Consider the following 27,587-nt stretch of genomic DNA (forward strand, 5'->3'; position numbering starts at 1 on the left):
AAAAAACATAAACTGGATGAATGGAAAAGTACAGTGTTATGTATATGTCTGATAAATGTCCTAATAAGTTAGCCTAAGATTATCACTATTCAATATTCATAACACATGCAGATTATAACCTATTTTGAGTATCTCATCATTTTCCAGAGGAAAATAGAGACAAAATATAGCTACTTCTAAGATTTTGATGTAACTTTCAATTGCAGAGCAATAATTTTCAACATTAAAAGGACACATTTTCATAATGGTTGTGTCATGAGATTAGATCACAGTTCGTTTATGATAAACCCTAAAGCCCCAAGTACATATTCATTAGAACCTCAATTAAGGCTGGTAAGGAAGGCTGGGAAACCAGAGCATTATTTGGCTAGTTTATCACTCAAAATCATTGCTGTAGGATTCCCCCACTTCTGTGTGCTCAGCAGAGACTAAGTGTAGGGGTGGGAGGAGGAGCAGTGTGTGACTGACCATGCCTGTCAGGGCGTGGTAAAGGTGAGGTCAGGATGTAGCACGATAGGTTTTTAAGGGGTTGCAAGGCACATGGGAGCCCCTTCTCTCTGGCCTGCCAGCCTTGCTCTGGCTTGCGTTTGGCTGGTGTTTATCTAAATAAAGATATCTTAACCTTACAGACTACGGATCTTCTCATAATAGGGCAGTGCAGACATTTTAAAGATGTCTTTAAAAGCAAGAAATACTGTGTTTGCACCCTGGCTTTCTTCACAAAGATGAGCATCAATGGCCACAAGATGAAGCCAGAGGGAGAATATATTGATTGCAAGACGTTTCACTGATATGACTGATATGTGCACACTTGGGTGTATTGGCAATGACTGAAGGCAATAAGAGGGAAGAGAGTGGCATAATGGGGCCTACTTGAGCTTCAGTATCTCATCATAGTAGAAAATTTAATCTGCTCTATTTGTCACTTGTCATTCATTATAAAACTCATTAGCTGCTGTCAGATTATCATAAAAATGAGCTGGGAATTTTTTTCATTTTGTTATATTATTTATCTCTGTGCTTATGCATGAGAGAGAGAGAGAGAGAGAGAGAGAGAGAGAGAGAGAGAGAGAGAGAGAGAGAGAATATGAGTGTGTGTGACTGTGTATGTGGAATTATGGTAGGGGTTATGAGGACAAACTGTCAGAATTTGTTCTCTCCTTCAACAATATTGGTCATGGGGATTAAACTCAGTGATCAGGTTTGGCATTAAGTGCCTTTGTCTGCAGTATCTTTTATCAGACCAAACACAAGTGATGTTCAGTATACAAGTAGAAAGACAAGTGGGTATCCAGACAACTGCTACCATAGTGTGGTCTCAGAATCTTTAGAATCGCAGTAAGGGTGAGAGCTGGGATTCCTTCACAGCTTACTATTGCTTACCTGCAATACAGAAATCTCTTGTCTTACAAAATGGGAAAGTCATTTCATGTAATGCCCTAAGAGAAAATAACATGCTAAATAAGGCCCTGATATCATTATTAGATATCATACCTTAAATCTGCACATTAAAAAGTAATTATTATTTGAGAAAGAATGAGGAAATAAGGTCAATTAGATGCCAAACGGAAAGGGGGTGAGTGGGTCAAGGATCAGGGGACGCCTCAGTCACAGGTTTTCACCTGTGTGAAAGAGGAAGCATGTGTCAGTGTAATGCGAAAGCCTTGAAATGTTCAGATATGAAGGATGGACATTAGGAAATCAATACAGGAAAAAAAAAAAAGAAAGGCTCAACAGTTTCATGAAACGTCTAGCTCATACAAAGCTACGTGTTTTATGTGCAACACTTGAGGGGAAATTTCACTTAACAAAGGTGTGACTATGAGCAACGGTGATGGTGTCTGGAAACAGGAAATAGCATACACATGTGGTAAGAGAAGAATTTACACAGCATTTCTAGAGGGCAAACTGGTAACAGGGCTCAAAGCCTGTACACCGTGAGAGTCTGCTTCCATGAGACTGTCGCAGTTGGTGTGTAGTGTAAGGGCTCACCTATCTGTCTCTTTAAGACAGTGCTGCAGTGTGTAATACCCCCAAACCAAAAGCAAATAAGTTCATGTTTAATGCCAGAATGTAAGACTGTATTACGCAACTGCAATGACACAGATTGATATTTACCATGTAAATGTGTTCATGGCACATTATTATATAAACTGGTTTGTATTTAACTACTGCTATTAAGGGTCCAATGTTAAACATTTTCATCATTTGTAGAAAGATCATTACAAATTTGGACTAGAACTTCAAACTCCAAAATTCCACATGACACAATGGTATCTGAAAACATGAAACACGAGAGAGTAGGAAGCTAACAAAAGAACACGGTCAACCCAAATACAGAGTCAGAAATAGCAAAGTCCTGAGGAGATATAACCTTCCAGTAGGCTGCCAGACTCAGTATTATAAGGTTGTCACTTCTCCTTAAATTGATCTATAGATTTAATATAACCTCAGTCAAAACCCCCAGGAGGCACTGCTGTAGTAGAAACAAACAGATTCTAAACCTCACGGCAAAATGCCAATAACCAAGATTAAATAAAACAATCTTCAAAAGAACACAAACAAGCTTGTATCCTTCACATTAACACAGTGGCGATGAGACGGGATAGACAAACAGATGGAAAAACTGCTATTTTAGAAACAAACAAGCAAAAATGCATAGCAGTTTGCTATGTAAAGTCAAGATTTGCAAAATGTGATTTTAAAAAGATGTTTTTTCATAGATCTTGGTGGATACAAGTGGGGAAGGAAGTGAATCTTGACCATTAGGCACCAGTACTCCTTTAGAAAATCAACTTGAAGTATTTTAAAGCTAACTATGAAAAAAGTTTTCTTAGAAGAGACAAAGAGCGATATCTGCACACATTTGGAGCAGGCATAAAATTTAAACAGGACCCAAAACATTCAAAGCATAAATTAAATGATGAAATGGTGTGTGTGGGGGTGTTCATGAGAAGACACTATAAACACAATTAAAAGGGAGCAATGAATTAGGATGTTGAACAAACATCATCACTGGTCATCAGAGAAAAGAAAATCTAAGTATGATAAAATTCTACTCTCCCAAAAAACATGAAGGAAGGCCCACTAAACATGCAGGTCTGAACACAAACACAACCATCAGAAATGCACAAATACTTCCAAGAGGTGTATGATAAAAACAAGCAAACAAAAAACAGTTCATTATTGACAGTCATTCAAATGCCACGCACAAGAATGAATACTTACATAATGGAGCAAGAGAAATGAACTAAACACTGCTGCAAACAAGAATGGGGGCCTTTCCTGAGCATAACAAAGAGGAGCCAATATCACGAAAAAAGAATACAATACGTGCCGTCGAACTTTCAATGACTCCATCATGCTACAAAGTGAGACTTGGGTGGGTGGGTGGCAGCCACTACATGGGACTTGCTGCAAGTGTGGCCTCTGAGCAACAGAGGGGCAGCTGATCTGCTCACGCCTCCTTCAGAATGTAATTCTATCAGTGTGTTCATATCATGAAAATTTCATTATCTAACATTATGCATGCTTGTATGCATGAACATTAAACTTGAATTGTAAGTTGAATTCTTAAAATGTTACATTAAAATCACCATCAAATAACAAAAGAGAACACTGGAGTGGACAATACAGTATTTAATAATAAAAATCAAGGAAATGAAGACTTTTGTTTGTTAATTTTGCCGTGGTGTTAGTAGTTTATAAACATTTATTCTGGTTCATTCATATGTAGTGTCATTTTGGCTTTGACCAGATAATCTGTCCTCTCTGTATTAACCCACTTCTCATTTTAAAGTTTTGGTTGAATTCTTCAGCACATCCACCTTACCAAACAGACATTCAGTGTCAGCACTTCTAAATCAAAGGCTAGCTTTGTGCAGACTGTAACAGGATGTTCAGAAGATGTCTGGTATGTTTGATACTACTTTTTTTTTTCATTATGGATACAGAACATTAGAACTCTTGATTCCTAAGTCTGCTGACACTTTTGTAAATAGTTATTACTTAAAGCTGATCTTTTTTGTAATGACTGCATTTCTTGAAGGATATGAAAATAGATCTTTATCAGGCTCTCATTGCTCTGCAGATCCATCAATAAGGGAAAACCAATTTTTTTCCAGAAAGAGCACATCAGAATGACTCTGGTCAAATAGATGCCTCAGGACTACCCATACCTCACAGGACATAACCATGGTTACTAGAGATGTTCATAGTTAGATCTAACCACTTCTCAACTTCCACCGAAAAAGTCACAGACGCCATTTGTGATATACATTCTTCCTAGACAAAGAAGCCTGTGATACTCTCAGTTAAGTGGACAATTATCTCTTCTCCAGGCTGAGATCTGCATTTGAAGAAATAAGGAAATACTTTCACAATAACAGCATTCTCGTAGCTTTTGCTCTCACAGCCTAACTCACTCCTGTTCTTTATTGTAGGGAGGACTTTTTTCTTCATTAGTAATAAGTCTCTTTCAATGGCCTTCTGGACATTTTGACTCTCTGAGAAAAACATGTCCTGCTCCAGTTTGCAATGCAGCTCTTGCTGACCTCCATGGCTGAACCTGCCTGCTTCCTTGGACCCTAAATTAAAAGGTATGATTTTGTCTTCCTCTTCTTCAGTTCCCTCCTCCTGGCAGCTGCTGAGATTTTTAGCTTGCCTGCTCTATTGTTTTTCTTTCAAACTCTAATAAAATGGTCATCATGTTTCCAAGTCCACTTTTTCAACCGTTTTTAGGAACTCACTAAAGAGTTCCTAAATCTCCACTGTGACACTCATATTTAATTTTTGAGTTTGGAAATGTGGTTATTGGTAGAAAAGACTAGGCAGAGAGGCTGCAAATACAACACTTTTAAAATGCATTAAAATTCCTGGTATAATTTTTCCATTTCCTAGTATGGACCACAGGACAGCAGACTCTGGTCTTAGAACATTGAGTGTTTATTCACATCTTCCTAAAGCACAACTGGTCTTCATTATATTTCCTCAGAAAGTTCATTAACATTTGGAAAGTGCATGGATGCAACTGTTCATGTTCAAAGCAAACGGCCTTTGATGGGCTATAGTCAGATTAAATCAAATTTTAAAAACATAAACATTAAAAGTAGGAAATTATGTCACAGAAATTTGAGCAATGTTTTTAAATGATCTTCATTTCAACAATGTGCTTGCTTGGTGTTATACACACACACACACACACACACACACACACACACACACACACACACACACACACACACGTCAATAATAAAACAGAATTCCTCTTAAATCTCTCAGTACTGGCCAATTAACTCAGCAATGAGTGAAGCCTATTAGAAGTCTAAGCATGAAAGCAAAACAAATGGGCATCTAGCAATATTTTAAGACCCTGACAGAAGAAACTGCACATACTAAGCATAATTATGTATACCATAAGGTCCTTCTATATTCAGACTAGGTCTCATTAAATTCCCTAGGATGGACAGTACCTGTCTCCACAGCCCAGGCACACCTTCAATTTGTGATTCTCCTTCCTTATGCTCTTGAGGAGCTGGGATTACAGGCCTGAAGCACAGATCAAGGATCATATTTTGTATAAACACTGCTTTATCAATTAAGAGTAATAAACAGAAGGGCAAAACTAGAACTAAAGAGGAAAAAAAGTTACTATCCTTCACAGTAATAATCGACATTTAAAACATAATATGAATATTTAGCAGACAGTGGTGAACATTTAGTAGTCAGTAATATATTTCCATATGCTGACTGTAAAAAAAAAATCAATTACTTTGCTATTAAGTGGAATAGCTTTCCTACCAGCCAAAAGTGATTCTAAGGTGCCACAGAGGCGGGATGCTAAGCTTCCAAGCTCCTCGGGAATTAATTTCCAGTTTCATGGATGCTGACAGAAGACTCCAGGCTTCTGGGTCAGCACAAAATATGTGTTTTACTCACAGCCAGACAGCGATGGAAGCATCAACTGTCTTTTACATGTGTTCCCTGAGCCTTAATTCTCTCTATGAGGATGCCCAGTGGCACCCACACACATGGTAGGACTCTTAGTGATGTAGAGACTGGAACTGAAGAAGCCCAGATGTTTTATAATGGGTAATAAACACGCCTGTCCAGTCATTTGGGGGAATAGTGCTTGTGACTTACAAGATGAAACCATCAATCCCCCTGATTCTCTTCCTTCCTCTCTCCCATTCTCCTACCAGGGTCAAAACATCCAAGACAAAAGAGGAATGCTAGAAAGACTCCCAGGGTTTAGCAAACAGGATCTCTGATTCCAAAGAAAACCGCTTTTCTTGTAATATTTTAATATAATGAGGTCTCTTCTTTAGTCTATAGCAGTTTATTTCAAATATTTTGAAGCATATTTAATATTATAATGAGCTATAAACTATTATAGAAACATTTTTTTTGTTTTGTTTTTGTTTTTTGAGACAGGGTTTCTCTGTGGCTTTGGAGGCTGTCCTAGAACTAGCTCTTGTACACCAGGCCGACCTCAAACTCACAGATATCTGCCTGCCTCTGCCTCCCAAGTGCTGGGATTAAAGGTGTGCACCAACACCACCTGGCATTAGAAACACTTTTTAAAGTACTGAATTTCAAGTTTTGTTAAGGTTAAGAATTCACCAGCGACAGGCATTGGTGGTGCAGAGGCAGGCAGATTTCTGTGAGTTTGAGGCCAGTCCAGTCTTCAAAGAGAGTTCCAGGACAGTCTCTAAACCTACAGAGAAACCGTGTCTTGGGAAAAAAAAAAAAAAAAAAAGAGTAAGGATTCAAAAAGTAAAAATGTACAAGAATTTTTGAGAATGAAATGAGCGCATCTTAAATCTTTTTTTCTTAATGAATCAACCTCAAACCTAATTAGCTGCCAAGAATTAAGGAGAAAAAACGATGGATTTTGAAGTTTGGTGGAAAAGAATGTTTTGGGTTATTTAACATTTTTTGAAAGTAAAATATAATTACATCATTTCTTTCTCTTCTGGGTTTTTGTTTTATATAGAGGTAACATGGGGATTTTTCTAAACTACTTTAAAAACAGTTTGGAAACACAATTTTAGGAGTTTAAGTGATTAGTTTAATATCAAGCACTCATTCAGAAAACATTAATGATGTCAACAAATGTTAATGTGTTTTGTCACTAAGCAGTGCACACACAGAAAGAGGAGGAGGATGGGGGAGGGAAGGAGATAGGAGGGAAGGGAGATAGGAAGGGAAAGGGAGGGGAGGAAGTGTGGAGGGAGCTAAGAAGAGAAGATAAGAAAGGGACGTGAAAGGGAGGAAAGAAAAAAGGACATGAGTATGAGCAATAGATTCTCAAGATTAAAAGAGGAATCAAAAGCTAGAAAAACTGCAGATGGGTGCTTCAGGTGTAACCCTTTCCTGTCACCTTTGTCTTCATGAAAAAGGGACAGGTCCTATTTATGTAGCTTTTCTTCCATGGTCAACATCATGCACCCACCACCGGACATCATCTACAATAGCATCTTATATCATCCTGTCTCCATCTCTCCTTATCTTTCACTTTCTCGGGTGTGAGAGTGCGTGTGTGTGTGTGTGTGTGTGTGTGTGTGTGTGTGTGTGTGTGTGTGTGTGTTTGTAGGTGCATGATAAGAAAGTAGAAGGGAGACTTGGGAGAATAGGAAAGGGAGCAGAAGAGGTAAAGGGGTGAGGCCGAACCAAGTACATAAATAGGCATTTATGAAGATGTTGCAATGAACCTTAGGTGTAGGTGGTGGTCATATACAACAGAGGATATACACAGATGACCCTTTTCCAGGATGTGTAGAATATCTCAACATTAAACTTGTGTTGTATATAATTTAAAATATTTTATATTATAGCACATCATTCTATATGTGTTTTGCATATGGTGAATACATACATTAGTATAGTGAAGCATATATATAATCCATATATACATGAATATAGGCAATAGATTGAGTAATATCCTATGCTAGAAAAGTATTTAGTAGTAAGCTGCTAATGAAGAATTCAATTAAGATTTGTAGACATTCCCTAACCACACCGTGCAATATTGTCATCCACCTAGCACATAAATTGAATCCCCTTCCACTTAAAACTTACCAATGGCTTTCAGTTTTTCTTAGGGACCCAGACAACTGAGCTTTGAAAGTTGGCTTTATGTAAGCAATAAAAGTGCAAAGAAAGCATCAGGCAGAGGTCTCAAAATAGTGGAGAGAGAGCCACCAGCGGTGAGTATACTCAGTCCTGAGCCAGGGGAGCCCCTGAGGGCGCATACCCCACCATCCTTGTTTGAATTCTATAGTCACCAAGACCATTCTGAGTATAATGTAATTCAGCTGATCATCTGTCAATAATGCCACAACATCCTCTGCCCAACAATGGCACTAATCACTGTAACATGATATAATCATTATTCTCTTTTGGTTGATTTTTGTAAGGTGAGCTAATCTAGACCTACTCTTTAAATATGTTCTGGCTTTTATTAAGATTGTTCTTAATGACACTTCTTTCAAAGTACAGGGAAGAATAAAGAAAAAAGAGGGGAAGACAATGTATTTATAAAACACTGAATTTCCCATGTTTCTTTCTTTTGAACTAACCAGATAACACAGTAAGTCAGCCACACTCCTGTATCCCCAGTGAGAGGCCAGGTGGATATATTGATAGTAAATGTACATTCCCTACAACATGAACTCTCCTTGGGAGCCAATGTTCCTCTCACCCTTCAGTCAGTGGCCACTGGTAAATTAACTCAATACTGGTTGCAATGGCAAAATATTAACTCTAAGCATTTATCATTTTTATTTCGTATATCTCAAATTGAACACACAATGCTTATAATTAGTAAGTTACAATTTTGTAATTTTGCATTTTAGACAATGAGTACAACAGTAGGAAAAAAACTTCAATTTGCATTTAACTATTATTTTATTGGCATAAATACTTTAATTTGTTTAAGTAGACAATAATGGGACCTGCCTGGTTCAACTGAAATTATTTTTGAGTTTACATTTTACTTTTTAGTTATCTTTTCCTAGTGAATCTGTTGTATAGTTTCACATGATAAATATGGTTGATAACAATATGCTATATTTTAAAAGTTGTAAGATAGTATACTTTAAGTGTTCTCAAAACAAAAATGATGAATAAGTGTGATGTAACATGTTAATTGGTTTAAGTTAGCCATGCCATTGTGAACATACTGTATTGTGTATCATAATTGTGCATGACTTTATTTATGAGATAAATAAATGAATGGAAAAAATAAAATAAAATAAAATAAAAGTTCTCAGTTTCAACTATGTTCTCTCTATTAAATGAAGAGAACTAAATTGTCTTTCCTATAATGGGAAACAGATCTAGTTAATAGTATAGAAGAACATATATCCTACTCAATGGAGAGGAAAATAAATAAGTTTTTCTTGTTTCTTGTTGAAAATGAAAAGTAAATACAGCAAACCAAAGAAAGTCCATACCACTTCCCGGAGAAATCAAAGGCAGAGGCAATAAACCAGCTACAAAAAGGTCATTTTCCCCAGAGTAAGCAAGATTATTTCTCTTTAACTCACTTTTACAAGGGGATACACATAATCTCAGAACAAGGCAATTTTCACTTTTAACTCTTTTTGGTGAGCTTTAGATTGCCAGATGTGGAAGTTCCATCAGAGTCAAAGATTAACTATATTAATTCTAGAATCAGCAAATATATAGCTATATATGGTATTTGAAGTAAGATCAAAGAACAAAACTGTTTAACTACTTCACAATACAGTTGGCTCATTTTGCGCCAGACAGTATTATCCTCCTTATAGGCAGCTTCTGACTGGTTAATGTTCCTCAGCACCAGACAACAGAGACTATCACTATCTCGCATGCACCCTAGACAAAAGGAAAGGGACACATGGAAAGTTCAAGCAGTGTGCTCAGTGACAAAGGGAGGAAATGCTGCAGTCAGAACGCAGAGGCACCGCAGAGCCTCTCATCTAACCTATATTCCTCCTCTTCAAGGAAACAAGCTGCTTTGTCCTTCTCTCACATGGGCTACGGGGCCACACAACTCCTGTACTGCTTCCAGCCTGTGAGATGAATATACAATATTCATGAAGACATCAATGACATACTCTGCTGAGGGATCTACAGAGACAAATACATGAACCCGACCTCATGAAACCCCGAAACTGAATGAAAGTATGATAATTATCCAAATGATTTTAATAAAATAGTAAAAATAGTAAATGCACACAGCCTGCAGTGCCTACACACTCTAAAACATATACCAGGCTCTCAAAAACAAAGTTAAATGAGAGTCTTCAAATGGATTGTCTAGTCTCTTAGAGATGCCTCAACTGGGAAACCAGAAGAATGGATGGGAACCTGGGTACCTGGCTAATAAGAATGTGGAAAACCAGTATAGATAAAAAAGCCTGTCAGGAAAGCATCCAAAGTGGGTGGGCATACCATGGGTGACTAGTCACCCAAGCAGCTGTAGGAAAATTAACAGAGTGAAGTGTGAAAACAGAAATGTGCAAGGGGAAATACTGGTAAACTGTTCGCTACTTGTTCCTTTGCAGATGACCTGGGTGTGAGGGCTGAGGGCGGGTGAAGCAGAAGGAGCTCGAGAAGAAAGAAAAGAAAGAGAGATCAATTAACCTTTCCTAAGTCCTAAAGCTTGGCGTGTTAGACTTGATCTCAGAGCCAATATTCCTGAAGGCAGTACTGGCTGATGTTTGGAATGATTGCTTTTCTGCTTCCTGCCACACATCTCACTGGTCTCAGAAGCTGTTCCTGAAGACAGAGGTTTCGATAAAAAGGCTGTTACAGCAAGCCGGGGAGAGGGGTCAAAGCTTCACCATGACAACTGGTCATGGGCACATTAGAGAAGTCAAAGACAGTAGTCCATCAGTCCTTGCTGAATAATAATTTGCTCAGGACGCATTGATGAAAACTGATTAGCAACTGGTCCTGCTTAGAAAAATAGTGTGAACACTTTAGCCCCCTCCTCTTCTCCCTGACGCTCTCATATTGTCCTCTTCCATCCATCCCTCCATCCCCTCCCCTATCCTCTCCCCTGCCTTCTTTCCTAGGCAATTATACACCTGGGTGAGTTAGGAAATGTGCCAGACAGAAAATGTTTCTGCATTAACAGTATGAGCCCCCTCCCCCAAATTACAAAGATTATTCCAGAATATGAAGATTTGGTCTGATATCGTCTGCTTTTGTAAAACTTATAGTGACAAATTTATTCAATAATGTTACTTTCCTCCATGCTTCTACTAACTGCTGGTGAACAAAATAAGGAAGTAAAGGCAACACTAAACTTTTGAAACACTAAATGGATTTGCATAAAAAATTGACACATGCATGATTTTCTATTCCTTTTGTAGTGGCCATCTTGTCTAACTGAGGCTTTCTGGCAGACAGGGCCTAATGGCTGCTATGCGGAGCCTCAGACAGAGAGTAGGAAGACAGATTTGAAAGCTGCTTTTCTATTCCCTGTTTTCAAAAGGTCTGACCTGAAATTATATTTTAGAATATCATTAAGTCTTATGAAGAATGGCTTGTTTTCTATTTTAATTCATTCCTAATGTTTTGTTAAAGATGACTTTATCCCTTCAGGGAGGTAAACCACAGTAACACTTGTTAAGCAAAAAAATAAAAATAAATAAAAAATAAAATTATACTGTTTTCAGAAACATCCTCCTATAGGTTTTTTTTTTTTTTTTTTTTTAAACAATGCCATTCTGAAGTGTAAAGTCACTGGTTAGATTCAATGAAATCCTTCCTACTTATCATCACTCTAAAGGATAAGTGACAGGAATTCTTGAAGATGAGAATCAAGTAAATATGGGCTATCTGATGAAGAGAAAGAATTCAGTCCATGGGAAGTTACACTATTCATGCACTGCTCATGAATTCAAAAGACACAGGAAAGTGCAGAACAGCAATCAACAGAGAATGCAAAGATGGTTTCTCGAATAATCTCACAAAGGTGTTGCTCATTTTATAACTCCAGTTTTATTCTTGTCAGTTCCAAAAGCACCTTGGAATTGTATGCTCATCTGAAAAGTGTTAAAGTCCTTTTCAAGTCAGTAGACTTGGCAGGAGGTAGAGAACTGAAGACAGGGACAGCACTGGACCCGTAGCTTAAGTGATTTCCTGACAGAACAGTTCTTTCTACACAATAGCAGCCCCTTGGTGTCTGTGGCTAAGCAGAGGAAAACCAAGGTGTCTAAAATTTATAATTCACTGTCCTGTGTGGTGTCAGCAAAATAAACATGACTTTTAAAAAATATGAGCCAAGTTGTTATTTCTCAGGAACCTCCTAACAAAGCATTACACAACAAAGCAGAATTTTCAGTTTTTTGAAATGAATTTCCATGAACAACTTGTTCCACGCATTTTCAGAAGCTGTGAGAAAAACACTATTTTGAAAATCACCATGTGTACGCTAGAGGAGCTACAGATGCTGGAATTCTTCTAGAATTTGCATGTCTGCTTTGCACCCCTCATCCATATTCCCGAGTATACTCTCTGCTTCTATAGTTCATGTTAGTAGATGACGAGGAAAGTATTAATCCCTCACTGGATACAATGATGTTATGAAAAGCTGGGCTTCTTTTTTTTTTTCTTTCTTTTTTGAGAAGCTGGGTTTCTACAACACAAAATGTTTATATTATTGGAATAAAATGGAATTTTCTCCTTTCATTTCAAAGCGTCCACTTTAATATAGAAAAGTAGAATTTAATATTGATTGAAGCCAAACCAGGAATGGTGGCACACACCTATGATGCTGGCACATGAGAGGACCTTAACTTTCAGGTTAGCCTAAGCTACATAGTAAGACCCTTCTCAAATAGCAAACCAAAATGTATCTTTGGAACAAAATTGTTGCATGTCTGTAAAATCACTGCTTTATCTAAGTATATTCTAGATGTAGTAGTAGCTACATTAACCAACCATGATATAAAAAAAAGACAAAGATTAAACCAATACTACAATTACCAGGCTGAGAGTACTGAGCATCTCAAAGCGTAGCCCATACTTAGTACATCTACCTTCACTATTTATGCAACAGACAGACACATCTACCCAGTTTAAAGCCTAATCAATGTAGAGGCCATCGATGATCCTCTCGTGGGCAGGATGCCCCTTACATCAAGAGCATGTGAAGACGCCCTTTGCAAAGAGAGCCTTATGAAGTTACTGGAGAAGCCATTTGTCTCCTCCTCCTGCTGTTCCCTTCTCAGGGATGCTCCACAAAGTTTTCCTAGTTTTACATGAATTATGATGAACTTATACATTCCATCCCAAACATAGCACTGCTCATGGCAATTTCTATCTGAGTAAGAAGCGTTTATGAGAAATAACTTCACTATCTTCACTTGGCAGCTCTGTGATGACACTAGCAACATGGCCTTTGTTCAAATATAATGGGCTTTTGTGAATAATACACAGAAAAGGTAGCTGGGTGAAACAGGAGTTTCTTGTGCCTCATTTTAAAAAATCTTTTCTAATCTTAACATACACCTCCACTAAAAAGAAGTCTGTAGTTTTGTTTATCTTTTTTAACTGTTTGGGGGCCCTCCACCTAGCTCCCAAATAAATACACAGCAACTTATTCTTACTTATGAATTCCCAGCCTTAGCTTGGCTTGTTTCTAGCCAGCTTTTCTAACTTAAATTATCTGGTTTCTCTTTAACTACAATTTGCCTCTGGGCTTTCTACCTTTCTTTATGTTATGTGTCCTTCTTTCTCCGTGGCTGGCTGTGTGGCTGGAAACTGGTGTCCTCCTCTCCTTCACCTTTTCTCATTCCTTCCCACTTTTTCCTAGATTTCTCCTCCTATTTACTCTCTGTGCCCACCAGCCCTGCTTTTTTCTCTCTCCTGCCTTTCTATTGGCCATTCAGCTTTTTATTAGACCAATCAGGTCTAGTTTTAGGCAGGCAAGGTAACACAGTTTTACAAAGTTCAGCAAATGCAACATAAAACAATGCAACACATCTTTACATCATTAAACAAATGTTCCACAGCATAAACAAATGTAACACAACTTAAACTAATATTTCACAACAGAAGTCAAACACAGAATGTCTTTTTCAACCACACTCCACCTTATATGTGAGGCGGGGTCTCTCACATTTCACATTACCCTGGGCTCACCAACTCAGTTACTGTAGTTTGTCAGCTTGCTTCAGGAAGCCCATCTCCTCGTTCAGCATGTTGGTGTTACAGGTGGGCTGCCCCGCCCATAAAGTTGTGTGGATACTGGCAATTCAAGCTGTGGTTTCCCTGCCTACACAGCAAGCACTTTCCCCTGAGCTATCTCCATAGTCCAGTTTATGCTTTTTAAAGTAAATATTCCCCTACACCACATATATATGAGATATATCTCTAGATATATCATAGATGGAGATATATATATATATATATATATATATATATATATATCCTAGGTGGGTATTAAATAATAAATTATACACATGAATTATTTTATGTCTCTGCTTTTCAGAGCTAATGAACTGAATTAAGTTCTTTCAGAATACATAATTCTACATAATTCTGTCTAATCTGACATTTACTCTAACAACAAAAATTATATGTTGCAATATTAACACATTTGTCTACTACAACAGGCAAATTAGCATTCTAACCACTTATCAAAGTTTGGGGGTCATAGCTCAGTGGTAAAACACTTACGGAGCATGCACAGGTCCTGGCTCAAATCCTCAGCATTGAAGGAAGAAGAAAATAACCAAACCTTGTGAAAGATACCGAATACTTTCTCAGTGTACTCAAGAAGAAAACATGACAACATAGAGAACTAGGTCACTTGAGAAAGACAGATCCATACTCTCACTTACTTGTCTCCAAAAAACTTCCTCCAGAATTCAGCAGCATCTGCCTTTGTGATGCGGAAGTTGTCACCCTGGAACTGGCCATTGGGAAAGATTGCCTTAATTTCTGCCAGCATGTGACTGAAGATAAGGGACAATTTTGTAAGATTCCGTCTGTACAAGGGGAAAAAAAATGAAGAGCGGTAAATGGGTGCATGCAGCCTTTAATGGAAATTTATATTAAGCCAAGTAAATTCTGTATTTATTATTCTGAGTCTTAGGAGTCAGTCATGAACCTAAAAATAGGTTGATCTCAAGTTGAGAATCCATCTAAAATAATGTTCGCCGCACAATTACATTCCTAACACGTTTTTATTTTATCCTATACCCATGTATTTACTTAACAGAAATATGAGCACGGAAAATTATGTAATTTCATTCATTAAACTCACAGTTTAATGAGAAAGATAAACCCATGGATAGCATACTCTAAATACAAGTGCTAAACACAAATGACAGGGTGCTATTTGTACCCAGAAAAGGAAAGGGAAAACATGCCCCAAGAGGAGAGCCCAGGAAGATATGTAATTGCATGGCACATGGATGTCCTGAGGAGAAGAGAAGAGGATGGGGGAGGAGAGGGTGCTGAAAGCATCAGAAGCAAAGCTTTCAGAGGATGGTTATCACTTTGGCTCTCTGGAGCACGGCAGAAGGAAAGATGCGACAGGAAATGGGATGAGAGGACATTCATTTGTACTTGACATCAAGAGAGCCAAATGAAGGAGCCAAAGTTTCTCTGAGTTCACTGGCCTCATCTACCTACAAATGAGATGTCTTTGTGAAGGGATTTAGGAACAAACATTTGCAGACTTTCCTGGGTCATTCTAACATATTTCCCTCATTATGAAGACTACTATATGGGAAGGGGAGCCAAAACAGAAAAAATGAAATGTCTCAAAAGCATGATGTGACAACAGGATGAGAAAAGATGGCTAAGAAAGAAAGTAAATTCAGGGATTCTCCATTCTAATTCCCTAGCTTTGGGGGATTCCTATGTAATTTAAAACATGTCTCAAAGGCCAAAATACCTACCTGCACTACCACCTGCAATAGCTCCTATTTCTTAACTTTATGACATAAACAGTGTTGAAAGGCCCTCAACTGCCAGTGCTAGATAATGAAGAAGCAACTGAATGAAACACAAAATGTTAAACAAAATTATTTTAAAGTAAGCTTAAGCCTTTAGTTCCAGCACTCGGGAGGCAGAGGAAGGTAGATCTCTGTGAGTTCGAGACCAGCCTGTTCTACAAGAGCTAGTTCCAGAACAGCCTCCAAAGCCACAGAGAACCCCTATGTTGAAAAACTAAAGACTTTTAGTCTTTACATTCTTTGACTCACAATCACCAGCCAGAACTCAACCAATAAATACACACACACACACACACACACACACACACACACACACACACACACACACCACATACAACTTACTTCTATTTTGAGGCTTTAAACCATTTTGTGTGCATATGTGTGTTGGGGGCTGGGGTGGGGCAACTGCCTCAAGAAAACAAGAAAACGCACATGAAATATAGAGTGATTCAACTTGGAATATATAAAACCTTGTAGTTCAGCAATGTCTTTGTCACTAAAAAATCATGCTACTCTGCCCATTTTTTCCCTCTTGAATCTGTACTTAATGTCAACAGAAAAATAAGAACACACAAAACAAAGAACAATAGCAACAACAACAAAAAAAATGTTTGGAAGAGATAGTGTTACATGATCCCATGGGAGTTTTGCTCCCTAAAACACTTTTAAAGATACATAAGATGAACAGAGAAAAGAAATGCAGACACTCTTGAAGAGACAGTAAAAATAAAGAGGAAACAATAGGCATAAACTGTGTTGTCATATATGTTTATGTCAAGCAAAGTGCCAAGTAGTCTGGTAACACACATTACCTATGAAGATTCATTTCTAAAGAGTCAAAAGTTAGCAGTCTGCAGATTCACTATCACTGTCCACAACTCTTCATTTTCTGAAATACATCCACACTGGTGCTCAACACAACCTCATCTGAGTTCAAATCTGCTACTCAGCTGAATCTTTAGGATTGACCTGGCTGTCCTGTGCCTCCCCATCCATTCAGATTAAAATGACAGCTGGTGTTAAGACATGCATTTTAGGAGATGAAAAGCAAAATGTTCTGCTCTATAAAAGCAACCAAGTGTGCTCAACCTCAACTGTAAAAACCTTCAAGATCCATGCTTAAAGAAAAGAGCCACCTTAGAAAACCTGCAATGAATTAAGTCCTCTTATTAAATAAGTGGGTTAGTTTTCCACCAATCCTCCAGCTGACACATAAGAAGGAAAAAGAGACATGAATATGATTAAAATTAAGATAAAGCAACTGTTCCTTATTTTCTAAAATGCTTGCCTCCATCCCCTTGTGTCTTTGTTCTTTAATCCTGTCCAAATGTTTCTAATTTTTCCTTGCAAGGTGTAAGTCTGAGGCATAAAGTCAGCAATTACTAACCTTAGATATTTGAGCCACAGAAGATGGAAGAGAACAGAGTGAGTTAACTTGTTCATTGGCTACTCAGACACTCAACATGTAAAGCAGAAACATGAACACTTGTATAATTTAAAAACTACAGGCTCTAATAGTCACGACTACATACATGAATAACCACTCCTTATTTCTTAATGTGCATAGGTCCATTGTTTTTAAACCTGCATATGGGTCACTAAAATTTTGTCAGACTTGTTTTACATGACCTGAGATAAAGAAAAATACATACTTGACCTGTATTTTTTTTAAAGAAACTCCAACTTGTGTTGTTAAAAGTATTTGGAGGCATGAGGGGATGGGAGGGAGAGGGAACAGGGGATTGATATGTAAAATAAGATTGCTTCTAAATAAAAAAAATATTTGGAGACATTAGTATCACGTTCTCTTAATTTTCATATAGTCCAGAATCTGGAATTTTATTATATTTACACATACCCCACAAATACGTAAATAACCATTTTGGGACCTCATTGCCAAAAACATTGATTTGTGAAGCTTATAATTCAATGAGGTTAATTAAATCTTTTATTACTATTTAAATTTATTGTCATAGTAGTCAGACTATGGCATTCCTATATTTTTCTATGTAGTATATACTTTATGTAATTACCCACCATATTCTCTATTATAGACACCTAGCTTTTAACAACATCCTACCTTCAAAGAAAGTACAAAAATTACATTTATTTCTAAGCATCTAATACTGGGGAAGAAAGAAAGCCTCACTGACCATGTTCTCTGAGGCTGAGATATTTGTTCCTCTCATAGTCATTCCACAGTGAGACAGCTTTTCCTAAAGCCACCTGATCTGCCACCATCTGATCGGAAATAATGACTAATTAATAGCGGGTTTCCGTGATTGCTAATTACAAACTCTCCTGCCCCACCACAACTAAAAAAAATAAAAAAATCTGTTAAAAAAGACCACAATGTAACGACGTTACAAATATAATTCTAAGTTTATTTACAAGGAATTTTGCATTATGAATTCTTCATTTACAAGAAAAAGTTCTCAATACTATTTATCTTCTATTAACCATCACAGCTTGAGCCATTTTTCATTTATTTTTGTGGGGAACTTTGTTTATAAAACATTGTTTCAGACTGAAGGTATTCGGAAATACCAACCAATCAGAAAGTAGACATTAGTACAGAATAGAACTACTGAAGATGTCAACATTGCAGGAGACTAAAAAGGAGGGAAGGAGGTGAAAAAATAAACAAGCAAACAAGAGCAGAAAACTAAAGGTGGTTTTGCTGTTTTTTGAACACTGTGCCCAATGCATCAAGGCCATCATCAGCCAAGCTTCAGGACACCCTTCTGTTCTAGATTCAGTCTCCAACACTGTAAACATTTTCAATGGTGTGAATCAAGTCTCTGAAACTTAAGCACATTTGTAGACTGTGCAACAAAAACATACGGCTGAATTAGAATGAATAAATGACTTAATTGACGTCACCTCACTGCTTATGAGTAAGTCCAAGTAGTTTAGATGGCTCTAGCCAATATCATAAAAGGCAAAGAACAAATGCAGTTTGATTCTGAGATATATAGGGCTACTATTAGTGAACTCGGCACAAAGAGAATATTACAATAAAACACGTCAGAGTGGAGTGGTGATACACTCTAATCATGGCCATTAAAACTTGATGGTCTAATGTTGAAAATGAATCAATAACATCAAATTTTCATTGGTGGCATCCACTGAACATGAGAGATGCACAAAGCACACAATCTGGTGAGATTACATGTTGCTGGATTGCTCCATTGGAGAAATAGCTGTCGTAAATCAAGGAGGAAATAAAAAGTCTAAATTAGTCAAAAACTTTAAAAGATATTTAATTAGTGAAGTCCAAACTTCAGGAGAATGTGCTGCTCTGGGTAGAAGAAATGGAGGACCGTAATTTACCAAAACTATTAGTAATTCAGTTCTCACATTTTAAAGCTAGAGCACATGCTCCTAACTCTTTCCAAGGGGAAACAAAGCTAACATAAACCCAAGCATCACACAGAGCATGTAAACACAGGCACTCCAAAGGAAGCTCAAGGACAGTTGAGTAGCAATTTCTACTGCATTCTTGATGCAGTAGAAATCCAAGACAGGCTTAGAGGGGCTCCAACCTCAGTGGACCTTGGGCATTCTCATTCCCAAGGGAGCATGGAAATGGGCTGATGTCAGCCTTGCCTTTCATTTCTCCCTCCTGAGAACAGTCTATTATCAAGAAGAGACCTGACAGTCTGAAAATAAAACAGTATTACTCACTCCCTCTGTCCAAATACTAATAGCCATCAAGACTAATAGCCATCAAGGGGATTGACAGAGTTTTTAAAACCCAATACCAAGCTAGAAGTGAAGCATGGTGGCTTGGTTCAAGTCACAGCACCAGAAGTAAAAAAAGGAGAATAGTCCAACAACTATTTACCACTGAAGACTCTGTTTACTTCAAGGCATAAGACAAGTGAGCAGTGTGCCCAGAGACAACTTAGACTGGAACAAAGGCATTAGGACTACCTGCCGACCTACATCAATTAGCTTCCTGGAAACTGAGGACTGATGGTTAACTTGGGGAGCAGAGGAGGACCAGCAAGAAGGGAATGAGGGTACAGAAGAGAGTGGAGATGTAAACAAAATGTAACAATAAATAGGAAATTGCCACAATACGTTTGTGTTTGTATGCTAATTAAAATATTAACAAATTAAATATGAAAACTGATTAGAAACTTTAAAAAGAAAATAATAACTAATTTAAACCAGAAGATTGCTAAAAACAAAAGCCAAGATCCAATTCCTAGCCCAAACCAGAGTTGTGCACTGGGCATCCTTTAACCTCTATATAGCATTCTCTTCCATGTGTGATATGCAAGTTTCCATTAAGGCAAAGGCTATCAAAGCTGGGATTCTTCTCATGAGGAGAGCAGATGGGTCCATAACAAGTAGCTAGTAATGGACACTTTATGATCATCCTGCTCAAAAACACTCAAAAATGAAATTATGCTATGTTCAAAACTAATATACTTAAGAGTTTGAAAAAGATATTCAAATACATATTGTTTAATCATTCAAATACTCTACATTTGAGAGTTTGGCTCTGCAGTCTGTTATTACTGGGTTCATATCCTTACCCTGATGCTAAGTCCTAAGATACTAAGCCCTTGGGATCAATTTCCTCATTCTGAAATATTACATAATAGACTGACCCATTGAGGGTTTGTCTTTGCTTTTGCTTTTTTTTTTTTTTTTTTTTTAAGTGGTGCATGAGGCAAAGGGTCTAATACGTGTAAGTCTAAAAAGGTTGATGTGGCTTTTCTTCCCTTTTTAATATGAGTATCATCTATGTAACTGATAGCCATGGAGTATTGTGCACACCTTAGGAATATCATAGAATCCAAGCCATACTCAGGAACAATTGGCAAGCAACTGACACATACATTACTCAATCATTTGCCCTACAGATCTTCGTGAATGTGTAACACGTGCTAGGCTTGGTCGAAGTACTGAGGACACTGAGGACAGATAGCTACACTTAAAAAGGATTGGGGACCTCCAAAGATTAAAAACATTCAGTAGTAGAAATAAAGGGAGCTGGACCCAGAGGCCCCGTGAGAGCAATCATCTGAGAGAGGAATTTAAGATTCCCAAGGTGACAGTTCTAAAGAGAACACTGCCTGTGATGAGTAGGTCCAGGAGGAAGGTGAATTAGGTTGGGTGTGAGGACTCTGAGGTTCAACAGGGTTATTACTGAAAGCTTTGAAAAGTTCCAGGATAATGCCAGGACTGCCCACAAAAAAGCACCGTACTAAATCTTACCTTACAAATTCAATAAAGCTGCTAAATGTTTCTTTCATGCTAGCCATTTTAACTTTGCATCAATGCCAAAGCAGACTTAACAATTCATCTTTGCCGATTTCCCCAAATGGTTTTATTGGGAAATTTTCCCTTGAAAATCTACTAAAGTATTACAAGATCACTTCTACTTTTATCTGGTTTAAAAGCTTAAAAAACAAAAACAAAATTCCCTCAATAACATAAATAACCCTTTTTTTCTTTAGTATTGGGCCTCTTTTGATGTAACTTCATCTGTGCTAGAATCCTTTCATAATAAATCTTTTAAATGTAGACCAAACTATTAATTATTACAAGAAAATAATGGGAACACACTTCTTTCATCCCCTAAAGATAAATGATAATGTACAATGAAAGGTCCATAAACTGAGTGAAAAATTTTAAGTATGATGAGATCCAGACAGAAATGATCAGAACATGGATTACTTACTTGGTTCTTTTTTTCCAGAAAAAGGAATATTAAGAACTGAAGTACACATTCATGACCAGAGGTAAGGTGGTAATGAGTTTCATCAAAAACCAAAACAAATTTGACTTCAGCAGAGTAGCAGTGAAAACAGTTAAAAAATAGTGAGATCAGAGTATCGAGATGGCTGGGCAGGTAAAGTAGCTTGCTGCCATGCCTGAGACCCTGATCTTAATGCCCTACTCCCACACGGCAGAAGAAGAGATCAAGTCCATAAATTATCCATTAACCCCTATATACATGGCAGATGTGTGCACATTAGCACACACACAAAATAAAAAATGAAATAAAGATTTTAAGAAGAGATCTTTGTTATTTATAACCCACAATAACCTACCATGACAAATAGCAAAAAAAAAAAAACCTCCAGTATAGTAGCTATCTGAATATTACTCATTTGTTTTATTGCTTATTTCTACTTTCATTTTAAGCGCATAAAAGGTAAGACATAGTTGGGGGTCTTCATAAGCCCTATCAGAGACACACCAGAAGAAGAGAAAACAATCTAAGTTTCTTTTTCCTTGAAACATTCTTGAGCCTACCAATTTTATTTATTCATTTTTTAAAGTCATTTGGCACTGTCACAGATGGGTTTCATTTTGTTTTACTCAATTCAATATACTCTACAATTCTTAAGTATTTTAAAAACATGTGTTGATCCTAGGGACAGCTACCTTTCTATCTTTCTCCTGACACTTTCTTGTGTTCGCCCCAAGCCACCCCCAAGGCCTTCTGCATTCCCTCTGACACACTCTTCATATGACTCATTCTGTTGGCTTATCTGTACCAGTTTTGTATCAAAATATGCTCAAGTCATCTTCTCCACAACCTTTCTCATTATGATTAATTGGCTGTTAAATGCTCCATCATTTTACCTGCCCTGAATGGTTTCCCCTGAAGGGTAATGAAGGTCACTTTATGTGACCACATATTGCAGTTGACATCCATCACATCGTGAAGAAATTTTATACTTGTAACAGCTTCTTAAACATATTATATATCCCACAAATATTTAACTATGAAAAGTTATAAAATATTTTGAAATTATAAGAAAAGATTTTCTACCCTCTCACACACACACTCAAATGCACCCCCATACACACAGAGAAAGACAGACACACAGCAGTACATTTTAGTAACACTGCATACTAAGGCAATATGCCTCCAAATCTTGGTAAAATGATTTTTAAAATTACCAAAAACTTCTTTAATATTAGAATAATATAGGGCTTAAATCTAGAATCTAAATCAGAAAATAAAAATCAAAATTAAATTTCTCTGTGAACTCCAAGATCTTTTCATGCTTTCTCATTATGTTTTCTTTCTTCATGAATACCAAGACAGAATGTCAGCAAGTCAACAGAAATCAGCGCTGCCACTCTGACATGCAGTTTTCAGGGACTGGAACGACTGGAACACATCTGCCCTGCTTCCTGAGGAAGCATACAAAGATCCCCACTATACTAACTGTTCCTCAGAGCGTTCTTCCCACTTGGGAATCTGGAAAAATTCCTTAGAGATCCTGTTGTCTCATTTCCACATCCTTTCCCTGGGACACGGTACAGGAACAACAAATGACACACAGAAGTGGAAAGACCCAGCTCATCTCCATTGCTGACACTGCAACACGGATAAACAGAGATATTGTGAGCTTCATGTCATCCCCCAAGTACTAAACCATAGCTTCCCTATAATGACAACCAAAATGGGACTAATTCACCATACCATTCCCAGGCCTATACATGGTAGGCACAATCTGATATGCATGTCACATCCTAACACTGAGGGGCAATGGGATGAAAGGAAAGTGTGAGACGGTGAAAGCCAAATAAACATCAGTATGCCCAAAACAAACACATCAGTATATCTCAAGTTCCATCTACAACATCACACACATTATAGATAATTTATAAACAGTCAACACTTAGGACATATGACAATACTAGATCTCTGAGCAGACTCACTAGAGATGATTTGTCTTCTTTATAGTTTTTAAATTTTCTTTTTTCAACAAGGAACAAAATCATCATTAAAAATCTTTTCCTTTTTTTTTTTTTTTTTTTTGGGTGAAATGCTTGCAGACGAATGAATAGATTCCCAGAGCAGTGCATTCCCCATCATCTGAAGGGCTGCACTGGAAGCACTTGGTTGGTTTTCTTATCAAAAGACTTCTGCCACACTCACCATAACCCAGGCAACACTGGTTGACATATTTCTACAAAGGGCTGCACTCACCTCTCCCCTCTACTTATGTTTATTCTGAGTCCTTACCTCCAAAAAAAGGGCTCTTACATTCACACTTCTAAAATAAAAGGCACAAAATATGGATAAACACTTAACCCCACAGCTAAAACCTGCTCAAGAAAGAATGGATCCTTAAATCTCTTTGATAACTTTATCTCCTACTTCTATGACAGGCTTTAAAGAGTTCAATTCAAAAGACTCTTAGCAACTTTAGAGAAAGCCTGTGACTTTTACAAAGTTTGGCAAATCAGTCCATCACAATGCACTGTGACATACATCAACCCAAAAGATACAGCTACATGAAATCTGATGAAACCACTGACCACAGTTTTCCTCCATTTACAAGATGAGGAATATAATATCACTTCAAAAGGTGCTACCACAGAGAAATGCTGTGAGGATACTCTGGCCAGTTATTCTTCCCAGGGAAAAATAAAAGGCTCAAGATGTATCAGGAAAACAGCTCCCATAACCCACCAGTTCTTAGGTGCAAACTTCCTCTGGACAACAGACACACTTTTCTAAACATGGAGGGCACACAGATGTAACTTCTCCTATGCTGAATGGTATGACCAATCCTTGAGTATGTGGAATCAAGCAACATGGCCAGTTAGAGTAATACCAGTCTATAATGGGGTACACAGAGAGTTTACAGCATACACAGCACAGTGCTGGTAGCTGTGTATTCTAGATATGGTCGTCTGGGAAACATCTCTCATCCAAAACATCTGTGATATGAGGTGGTTGAAAGACACATTCAAAGGTTCCACAACATGCATTGGGATGGTTAACATTTTATTGTGGTAAACAGGAGGCAACTGGACAACGGTAAAACCCCTGTGCCACAAGCAAACTCATGAGTGCACTTTGCAAACTGTTGCTAAAGTGAATGTGTGATGCTGTACCATATTTTCAACTTACAGACTCTCCCAAACACATGGAAACTAAAGATAAAAGTTCTCAAACCAGGATGCTAGAGATTGAATATAGAAAACTGAAATTACAGTAAGCACAAAAACTGTCATTAGCTCATCCCAAGGCCTTCACTTTTGCTTTGTTCCCTACGACCGATATCATCTCTGACATTGCTTTTTCTCTTTTTCCTTTTTCAGCAAAAGAAAATCCATGAATAATGTCTGCTCTCAAAACAATGAAAACCACAAAACAACAGGGGAAAAGGCCAGTTTAAAAATCTCTGTGTTTCATGTTAGTGAATAGTAAATACTAGAATAATGAAACCATATGAAAACTGGAGACTTTAGCAGAACAGAGTATGCCCCCCAGGGAACATACCATTTCAAAGGCTCTATTTGTTCTTGGTAAGGAAATACACTAATATATGTAATGAAGGCAAGGCAGTATCAGAATTTTTCCACTCACTTTTTACAACAATTCAGAAATATCTAGATATGGATGCTCTTTTGACTAAGCACACTACAAACATGACAGCTGCTCACCAATGTGATCCAAATATATTACATCTCCAGTCTGATTGCTAATGGGCTAACTCCTCAAGTCAATCAAACTACCCTCAGGTATTGGCTATGGCACATAAAAAAAGACCCAGGTAATCTGCCTCTGGCAGGAGACTCAACACACCACAGTGCTTAAAAGCTCTATGTAGAGCATCAGAGCCATACCTCACATTAAGCATGAACCCCTTAGCAACTATATATTCCAGGACACTATCGTGTCCTCGGTAATCTTAGTTTCCTCATTTTTTTTACAAACACATTGTAGCAGGACTTAACTCAGAAGATCTGTGGAGGTTAGAGATGGCCAAAGATTATTTTGTCATTTGTTTCATCATGAGATGCAAACTGTTGTCCTCCCTTTCTGTCTGGAACAGATTATGGCCCATTTGGTCACCATTGTATGGCGTCCTACAATGTTAGAGATGACAAAGTGAGAGCAGATCTTAAAAGACCCAAAGTTCTGTCTCTCTCTTTGCAAGTGTTCCTGAATGTAGGGGCTTTGCTGTGATGATGACAAAGCAAGTAAGTAGACATGCCTGCAATGGCCCCCAGCAGCCCCCAGCAGCAAGGCAGCATTGCAAGCTATATATGCCACACCAGTGGATCTTCCAGCTGAACTAGTGCCCCCACCAGCAAGATGTGAAGAGGACTCATCCAATCCACACAGTAATCTGCATATACCTGAGATTAAACTCACACTACCGAGTTTGGAATGGTTTGTAAACAGTGTGGCATGACTGGTTTAGGAAACTGATATGCAGCAAGAACTTGATGTTTATTCGTACTATAGCATCTCTTGCTTATGATGCTTACGACCAGAAGTGTTTCAGATCTGTAATTGGGGAGGGGGATGTATGAAAACTTATCATGTATACAGTGAGGCACCTTGGGAATAAGGCCCAGGTCCACACTGCATATAACATACAGGTCATTTAAAATAATTTACATAGTGGGGAATTTTCCATGGATGCCATGATGAGAGCACTCACAATTCTTCAGATTTTACAGCACTGAGGGAATGTGAATTTAGAGTACTTATGGTCCACCTATGCTTACCAGTGCTACCAATTTCCAAGGGCTACAGAAGTCCTTCCTAATTTGCAGAGGGTACAGCCCCAGGATTCTAAATGGAAACCTAAAGCTACAAATAGTATGGACCCTTATATATACTGTTGGGGTTTTTCTGATTTTGTTTTGGTTTTAATTTTGTTTTTTGAGACAGGGTTTCTCGGTATTGCTTTGAAGCCTGTCCCAGAACTCGATCTGTAGACCAAGCTGGCTTCCACCTCACAGAGATCCGCCTTCTGAGTACTGGGATTAAAGGCATGTGCCACCGATGACCAGCATACTGTTTTTTCTTATGTCAATAACTTTTACCTTTCCATTTAAGGGAAGCCCTTTACAGTGCCACTTTCTATATCCAAATTGATAATTATTGCTACTCTTGCATTTTAAGGCCACAGTTAAAGTAAAATAACAGTGGCAAGGACTATAATGCATAATGGGTGATCTGACAATTGAAGAAACTCATAAATAACTTCAGGGCAGGCAGCATTTATACCTTGCATGTGAATATGATGTATATCCTGAGCTGGATGGAACAGGACAATGCAAGAGGTTTGCCATGCTATACAGAAAGTCAACTGAAAATGTGCTTGTTTCTTTTGGGAATGTTGCATTTAATATTTTCAGACTGCAGTTGGCTATGAGTAACTGACAACACAGGGAGTAACTCCAAGAACAAAGAGGGAATACTGTGCCATCACAGTCAAAAGGAGCAGTTGAAAAGACAGGCCCTCTCCTCTCAACAAAAAAAAGAACTAACATCCCATAGGCAAGGGTATCAAGTACATTATTTTAAACCTTTGTTCTCATTGAAAAGAAATATTTCATTAGAAATTATGTTACATTTCTTTACTTTCTGATACTAAAAACAATCAGCCTGAAGAGCTTTGTAAAAGAAATCTGGAGTAGTATGACTGGAAAGCAGTCTATCCAGATTTGAACCAGAAGGGATGGGTGCATTCATTTCCAGAACGTATTTACTTAAGCACCCATGGGAATATTGCTAAGCCAGTACACTGACTTCTACTGATAAAACAATGGACTTATTTGTCAGAGTCTCAAGTACTCAAGCAAAGGCAGAGAACTTCTCACATTCACTAAAGGGTA

The 27,587-nt window shown here is 37.8% G+C and overlaps 1 protein-coding gene across 8 annotated transcripts in view; it reads right to left on the reverse strand.

Moving 5' to 3' along the window:
- Positions 1-27,587, reverse strand: part of Cblb (Cbl proto-oncogene B) — a 184,306-nt gene that overhangs the window by 83,415 nt on the left and 73,304 nt on the right. For all 8 annotated transcript variants that reach the window (XM_027412527.2, XM_027412526.2, XM_027412525.2 and 5 more), the window contains exon 4: positions 14,841-14,987. In XM_027412527.2, the coding sequence (XP_027268328.1) occupies positions 14,841-14,987 (147 nt within the window). The remainder of the gene's footprint in view (positions 1-14,840; positions 14,988-27,587) is intronic.

The sequence above is a fragment of the Cricetulus griseus genome, chromosome 4 (genome assembly GCF_003668045.3).
Source record: "Cricetulus griseus strain 17A/GY chromosome 4, alternate assembly CriGri-PICRH-1.0, whole genome shotgun sequence".
Classification (NCBI taxonomy): Eukaryota; Metazoa; Chordata; class Mammalia; order Rodentia; family Cricetidae; genus Cricetulus; species Cricetulus griseus.